The 7458-nt window shown below is 48.4% G+C and overlaps 3 protein-coding genes across 3 annotated transcripts; 1 reads left to right on the plus strand and 2 right to left on the minus strand.

Moving 5' to 3' along the window:
* Positions 1 to 1017: 1017 nt before the first annotated feature.
* On the minus strand, positions 1018 to 1959 carry DFJ58DRAFT_740000 (uncharacterized protein; the record flags this gene model as incomplete). Its single annotated transcript, XM_041387063.1, has 3 exons — positions 1018 to 1206; positions 1265 to 1281; positions 1341 to 1959. The coding sequence occupies 3 exons, from the start codon at positions 1957 to 1959 to the stop codon at positions 1018 to 1020; spliced, it is 825 nt and encodes a 274-aa protein (XP_041234587.1).
* A 1979-nt stretch (positions 1960 to 3938) lies between these two features.
* Positions 3939 to 5748, plus strand: DFJ58DRAFT_850613 (uncharacterized protein; the record flags this gene model as incomplete). Its single annotated transcript, XM_041393783.1, has 7 exons — positions 3939 to 4152; positions 4211 to 4419; positions 4475 to 4645; positions 4698 to 5065; positions 5128 to 5235; positions 5288 to 5387; positions 5551 to 5748. 7 exons carry the CDS (start codon positions 3939 to 3941, stop codon positions 5746 to 5748), a joined length of 1368 nt encoding a protein of 455 aa, XP_041234588.1.
* Positions 5749 to 6222: 474 nt separating this feature from the next.
* DFJ58DRAFT_834796 (uncharacterized protein) lies at positions 6223 to 7152 on the minus strand. Its single transcript, XM_041392238.1, has 5 exons — positions 6855 to 7152; positions 6623 to 6808; positions 6512 to 6550; positions 6426 to 6464; positions 6223 to 6394 (listed from the first exon to the last, which is right to left on the minus strand). The coding sequence occupies exons 1-5, from the start codon at positions 7080 to 7082 to the stop codon at positions 6263 to 6265; spliced, it is 624 nt and encodes a 207-aa protein (XP_041234589.1). The 5' UTR covers positions 7083 to 7152; the 3' UTR covers positions 6223 to 6262.
* Between the last annotated feature and the right edge of the window lie 306 nt (positions 7153 to 7458).

Raw genomic sequence — 7458 nt, forward strand, 5'->3', positions numbered from 1 at the left:
TGTAGAGACTCGCGTTTCTGCAGGCACATATGGGCTCATTTACGAATTCTGACAACTGGCCTTCATGGCACAACTCACACCATCATCCACTATGACTTCCCTATAGAGCGCACCACTTTCCCGTGGAACGCGCCATAGGCGCGACACTTTCCCGCACAATGCGCAGTATTCCCGCGTGCGCGCCTTGCGCGCTTTCCTCGCGCTTAAGCGCACTATGTCGCACAGCATCCAGGAGCATCCATCCATCGTCCAACCAGTCCCTTGGTATGTCCCTTTTCGTTATCTGACCATATTTAGCATATTACACTTCCCATTTCGTTATGCACCCTTACTTTACATCACCTTATCTCACTTACATACTTAGAGCGCTCCCTATTCGGCTCCGAGCCCTGGGAGAGCGCTTAGGTAGAACTTACATACACTCATGTTCGTTTTACACCCAACAATTCCACCTTAGTTTCCTACCACTCAGTATCTATCATCAGTTAGTTCCATGCAATGCATGTGTCCATCATCATTTTGAGGCCCTAGCATCAGTCTATAGCTAGTGGGCACTATCAGTATCCGTCTAGATCCGCACTTTCCCTCTTATCAGTCCCAGTATCCGTCTTCTACACTTGTGCATGCTTGCACTACCTTCCTGCGCTCCGCGCACCTTCGCACTTCACTTTCCCACGCACGCCTTCAGCGCATTTCTCGCGCTTTCACCGCCATTCACCAGGGTTGTTCAGCATCATTCCGTGGATCCTTGCTTTCCTTGCTTCCCCTTTAGGGTCGAACGTTCTTGCATTCTGCGAGTATAGCAGCTAGGCAGAGCTGAGACTCACTTATACTGGCTGAGCACTTTTCTTATATGTGCCTGCCAGGTTGTGATACCCACAGCGCGTTGCAAGGATATCGAGTGCATCGTGAAAAGCCGTGAATTTGGCCCATATGAGCCTGGAGAAATGTGAATCTCTACAACGAGTTCAACCAAAAGGTGTTACAGTCATCTAGAACTGTATCACTCGACCACTCTCATGGGACGACGGCACCAAAATTCGGTATCAGATGGACACTACGCACAATGTTCAACAATGGCACGATGTGCCATTTTTGCACCACCATGCAAGGATCGTGAGATCTTGTAAAGTCCGTGGTGTCGATCAGGAGCCAATGGAAATGGCGCAAACCATTCCACATAAGCCAGGTGGTTAGGAACCTGAACTGTTGGCAGAAAGAGGAGCGGCAGTGATTTTGAAGGTAATGAGAAAATGACTCATACTTGAGCAACACGGAATGCTAGAGCGAGTCGACTGTGAGTAACAATTAACCTTGCAAATAGTCGTTGCTAGACCTACCTTCTATACCTGCACTAATGACTTCTGTATTGGCACCAAGGTTCACCAGGACTGTATCTGAATGGCGAGGCAGCAGACCTGCATCCAATCTCCGTTGTGGTCTGGCATGTACAGAGTCCAATGTGACGGTTGCGTCGCCGTGACCACGAGCATCTACCGAGAGCCACGTGATCTTGTGAAAAACAGGGAGAGTTCGAAACGGGAAATGGATGTTGTGTGCCAACACATCCAGTGCTTGACTATGGAGGGGGATAGGATCATCGGCATGGCCGAGCCATGTGATATAGCGAGCGAGTGCCTCGCAGAAATAGGTAGCGCTGTAGTCTTCAATAAGTTTGTCTATACTGACGGCCTTTGCAGTAGGGTGCTTCGTCATAGTCTGAAGCCGATGGAAAGTCATATTGGGTGGACATGAATGGTGAGGCTCGGACTTGTCATCACTGGCAAGTCGCCAGTTGACATACTTATCATGGCGCAGAATCTTCTCCTTTCGTTCGAGCCAGCGCATCATCTGCACAAACTCATCCTTGTGATTGGTGGCACGGTAAGCGTCTTTTGCGTAATCGATGTGAAGTCGTTCAGTGTACTCAGTATTATAATTATCCGTTGTACCCAACATCCTAATCATATGAGAGTAGTTGCGAGTGGCGTGCAGTTTTGGTAGATTGAAACTGTTTCGGATACTGGGTTCAACAAAATGTCCTTATTCTGGTGAAAAAGATCAAGTGCGTTGTCCAGCAGCTGCAGGGTCTCTGAACTATGACACGGATATTGTGCAAGATAGAGGAAATCGAGTAGACCTTGCACAGCTCGTAGAAGTTGGTTTGCGTTTAGATTGTTGGGCAATCGGATACCAATCACAATACCGAGGAGAAAGCGACAGATTTGCAAGTGTTCAGTCCCACTGATATGCGACAAGCAAGTGATGCCCTTGGTGAACAGATGTATATGGTGGTTGGGAGGAAGACGTCGACAACGAGCATCAATTTTGGCTGCCACCACAAGCAGCCGACAACCAACCTAAGAGATGCTTTATTAAGCCTTGGTATAATTGGTGCAACACGTCTGGTGTGATCGCACGGAATATATTAGCGAATGGGAGATCTTGCCAGAAAGGATGGATGATAGGCTTGATGCCTGCCGCCGAGCAAGCACGAACAAAGGATAAATTGCCTTCATTGAGAGTAGCGAGGGCATCTAGCACTTTGCACAGTTTTCGTAAATGAAAAGGTGCTGTATTGCCACCCATTTCATCAGCATCGATATCGCATTTCGGACACTCTCTGAACTTGATCCCAGTAGCAAGGAGCTGTTCTGGGTAGTCACTGACGAAGCTGGCAAATAATAGGTGGCAACGGCGGAGAGTGCCCACATATTGCAGTAACATATCTCCGTATTATACGAGTGGACGGACGTGCATAATATCCCGTATGATACGGGCCAGCGGACCATGGGCCGAGGGTAGATATATCCTCGACTGTGACAGATGGGCCAGGAGTGTTATTATTCCCAATGGAGACAGGTGGGCCCAGGTGGGGAATATGTAAAGTAGATGGGTGGGCCGATGGACATGAATTTTCAATAGACGGATCGGCCGAGGTAGTTGGATATTATGTAGATGGGTGTACCAAGGTAGATATGTATCAAATAGCCGGGTATATCAAGGGTGCTTGTTATCACATAGACAGGTGGGCCCAGATATATATCATATTAGACGGGTGGGCCGAGGGAGCGGTAAAAGATGTATTATATACAGGTGGGCCGACGGGAGACATATATTGCATAGATGGGTAGGCCGACGTGGGGGTATATAAGATAAACGGGTGGGCCCAGGAGAATGATAATTGTAGACATGATGGAGCTCAGCTAGTTGTATATCATCCAAATCAAAGGAGGTGATTATTCGAAGTCATCTAATGATGTGGTATGGCACAGAGCTTTGCAAAGGGGTGAAGTGGAAACTCGAGCGAAGTGTACCGAGTTCCGAGACCCGGGTCTCGACAAACGAATATGTGATGTCCAGCACACTTCCGATCATCTGGTATTTCATTGAGCAACGGATGATAATAGATCTTTGAAGGCCAACATCATCCAAGCCTACCAAATGCCAAATGGCAAGTTCCGACCACCAAAAATTGAGTGAAGTGTACCAATATCTGAGCCCCAACTATCAAATCCCGAAAATCGACCATCGAGTCCCGACTATTGAGTCCCAACTACCGAGTCATGAAACCCGACGCCTGACCATTGAATCCCGACAATCGAGTATTGAGTCCCGACCATCGAGACCCGAGACCCGACGCCCGAGACCCAAGACCCGAGATTCGAGACAAGTTCCAACTATGGTGTCCCGGGTATCAAAATCGAGTGAAGTGTACCGAGATCCGAGGCCCAGGTCTCGACAAACGAGTATCTGACATCCAACAGACTTCCAATCATGTGGTATTTCATTGAGCAATAGATGATAAGAGAAATAGATCTTTGAAAGCTCAGATCATCCAAGGCTCCCTTATCTGATCCTCTCAATCTCCACCCCCTTTAACACCAAAGTGCGGACATTCAGGATTCAGCTTCTGATCTCACAAGATCAATTCAATCATGGATGTTTCTTCCACTTCCGATGATGAAATAACCCTCTTGCGCACTTGGGCCCTGACTGTCACTCATGTGGCATGTGATTATATGGAACAGAAATTCAATGCAGAGAAGACAGGAGGAGACCCAGTTATACCTTCTCCAAACCTAGACACTGATCTGGTGATGGCTTGTGATCGATTGGTTGATCGGCTCATAAAGGCATATAAAAATCCCAGTGAGTCTTCCTGCAGATTCGGAAAATTCGTTTTATCAGTCAAATTGCTTCATCACAGTTCAGATGCTGATTGATATTGCAAGATATAGCAAATTGATCTCCCCAAAGGACACGGGGCGTAATGAAGAGAGAGAGGAAAAGTTGCTCGAGAGGTGTCCTCCTGGCCATGAGGGCACAAAGTTGATCGACATACCCGCGACAATTCTTGATGCATCTGGTGCCATCATCGCATGGTACCTCCCAGACGCCTTGACCGATGCCACCCAGGTGTGTTATATATATTGTGACTGGATGGATATTGAACATCAAATGGTATGTACAGAATGAAATTTGGGCGGCCTCGGATTTGCTAGCTCCCATGCTCGAACAAAGCATAAAGCTCGATGGGATTTGGCGGACTAATCAACAGTGGTTCACACCAAGCTCGGAAAATGATGTCCTAACTCCCGGATGCGTTAATTTATCTCCGGCATGGTTTCACCAGGGGCACGAGGTAGGATCTGATGAGATGGTGATCTCGGTAGTTAAACTCACCAATCCCATAGAATCAGTCCGATCCGGAGGTATCTGCATCATTGAAGGGACCATCCTCCGAGAACATCCTCAAAGCCATTGCGAGGCCAGCAGCCATTGCCACAGCGGCACTCAGGGTGATGCATCCTGAGCAGTACTGGGCAGGGTTGCAAGCCTTTGCGAGCCTCGGAGAAAAGGCACGAAGCAAGGAACTGCCGAAGATGTCAGAGACTCTCCAGTACTGGGCAACGGTGTTTAACAGCCTCACCGTCATATGCAATCGGGAAACCCCGAATCATCGAGACCCCTCATCAATTTCCGAATGCTTCGATATTCTCACTAGCGTGGGGAATTATTCTAATGCTCGGATGAGTATGCCAAGCCTGCAGCTGGAGTTAAGGTACGATCCGGGGTGCATGATTGCATTTTCGGGAAGGATTGTCAGACACGCGGTTCATGCAGTGGAAGGGGATCGGATTGCCTGGGCATGGTATACGAGGGATGCTGTTCATGTTTATGCTGGGATTCCGTCGTGTGGATGGGCAAGGTTGGATTGGAAGAAGTAGAAAGGTAGTTACCCGTGTTAGTACCCACCTTTCAAATACATGATACTAAATGTCAGGCACTCCATACTCAACATTCGGGTTTCGGGTCTTGATAGTCGGGACTCGATATTCGATTTCACCGACTACCGAGTACCGGGTTTCGGGTTTCGGTACACGGTACCCGGTACTTGATAGTCGGGACTCGATATTCGATTTCACTGACTGCCGAGTACCGGGTTTCGGGTTTCGGTACACGGTACACGGTACTCGGTGATTCAAGAAAACAACACCCAAAATTGATGAGTGTCATGTTTTGAGTTTTGTTTCGATTTGTTTCGAGTGTCGAATCTCGGGCTTCGGGCTTCGTGTTTCGGGTCTCGATAATAGGGACTCGATACTCGATGGTCGGCACTCACATCTCGGGCTTCGGGAGTCGATTGTCGGGACTCGGGTTTCAAGACTCGGTAGTCGGGACTCGATAGTGCGGATTCGGGTTTCAAGACTCGGTACCCGGTACTCGGGTTTCGGTACTCGGTGATTCAAGAAAGTGTCGTGGTGTTTGGAGTTTTGATTTGTTTCGTGTCGAATCTCGGGCTTCGGGCTGCTTGGGTTTTGGGTCTCGATATTGGGGACTCGATACTCGATGGTCGGCACTCAAATCTCGGGCTTCGGGAGTCGATTGTCAGGACTCGGGTTTCAAGACTCGATTGTCGGGACTCGATGGTTGGGACTCGATGGTTGGGACTCGATAGTCGGGCTGTGGGACTCGATTGTCAGGACTCGGTGGGGACTCAAAACTCGCAACTCATAGCAATGTTCGAGTTTCAAGTCTCGTCTCGAATCTTGGGCTTCGGGACTGGATATCCGGGACTCTATGTTTGGGACTCAATATTTGGAACTCAAGATATCTGGATCTCGATGCTCGATATTTGGTATGCAGGACTCAGCATATAGCAATAGGTCAGATATTCGAAAGTCAGTATGTAATTTTCAGTACTTATTTCATCATGTACAGAATTTAGACTTCAACATTCTGAACTGAAGGACTAGAACTACTCTGGTCCCCTTGGGTTCAATTTGGTTAGGACGGCGGTGTACATCTGAATCTCTGCCATCTTTTCACGGATGCCAGCTTGTTGATCCTCAATCACTGTCAGGAGGCGTTCCCTCATCCACCTCAGTGCCTTCAGCGTTGCAACGCGAGCTTTCATCCACCTGCTCGGGAACAACAAGACGTTCGTCCTCAACGCCAGACTAGAAAGGATTAGTCATCACTCAAGGAAATTCTGTAAAAGTCTTACTAGCCAATGCTGGTAGTGACAGACACAATTAGCGAATACCTGATCCATGGCCATAATTCAGTTCGGGATGGCAGTTGATCCGGTCCACCATGGAGTACCATAGGTGGATACAATGCGGGAGGGATCCCCCAGATCTGCAACGTCTTGAAAACTGGCATAGGTGGATGAAAAGATGTGGTCCGGAACCATGTTCCAGGTGAGCTCGGGAATCAACTGAAGAATATGAGCAACCGGGCTCGGAACAACCGAAATGATGTTCCTTGCAGCTGAGTACTGCAGGATGGGAGTCACAAAAGTCTGTTGGAAATGTCAGCATTGACCACCACAGTCATCAGCCTCTTACAGCTATCTCCCATTGCAGCCCGGCTTTAAAGTGCGTGATCCGAGTAGCAGATGGCTCCTGGGTGTGGGCAGCCTCCATCTGATATTGAGAGATGGACGCTCGGATGCGAGATGCAGCCATTGACATTGTAGCTGCAATATCTGCCTGAGTGAGTGTGAGGGGTCGGAACCCATTGCCGGAAGTCTGAGAATTAGAAGGGGATGTTGGGGGAGTATGCAATACAGACATGGTTAATGCAGGATTATGAAGCTGGAAATGACAATGACAATGGCAGTTGGTTCGGAGGTCAAGATATGAGCCACTGGTTGATTGATAAAAATTTTCAAACTCCGACATGGGTCGACCCGGCCAATTCCCGGGACTAAAATGTTTGGGTCAAAGTAGCTGTTTCATATCGTTGGCAAAAAAATTTCATTCATCTCGAGCATCTATAAACCCGGTCTTCAGGTCTTGAAATGCTGCCTGGGCATCCTGTGCCAGCAATGAATACATTTGGGATTGCCTTCCCGAGTAGCATGCATGACCCGGAAGGTGTTTCACCAATGATTCCGCATCCTGTCACCCCATTGGGTTGCTTTCCACAAGGATTCCACGAGTGATGGGA

This window comes from Suillus subalutaceus (genome assembly GCF_016647625.1).
Source record: "Suillus subalutaceus strain FC151 chromosome Unknown DFJ58scaffold_854, whole genome shotgun sequence".
Lineage (NCBI taxonomy): Eukaryota > Fungi > Basidiomycota > Agaricomycetes > Boletales > Suillaceae > Suillus > Suillus subalutaceus.

Bases quoted from the DNA above. Each gene is read 5' to 3' on its own strand.
- DFJ58DRAFT_834796 (XM_041392238.1), bottom strand. From the start codon at position 7,082: ATGTCTGTATTGCATACTCCCCCAACATCCCCTTCTAATTCTCAGACT. The intron at 6,809-6,854 runs GTAAGAGGCTGA...CATTTCCAACAG, and splicing joins GGCTGCAATGGGAGATAGCT to ACTTTTGTGACTCCCATCCT. The intron at 6,551-6,622 runs GTATCCACCTAT...GCCATGGATCAG, and splicing joins TGGGGGATCCCTCCCGCATT to GTATTCGCTAATTGTGTCTG.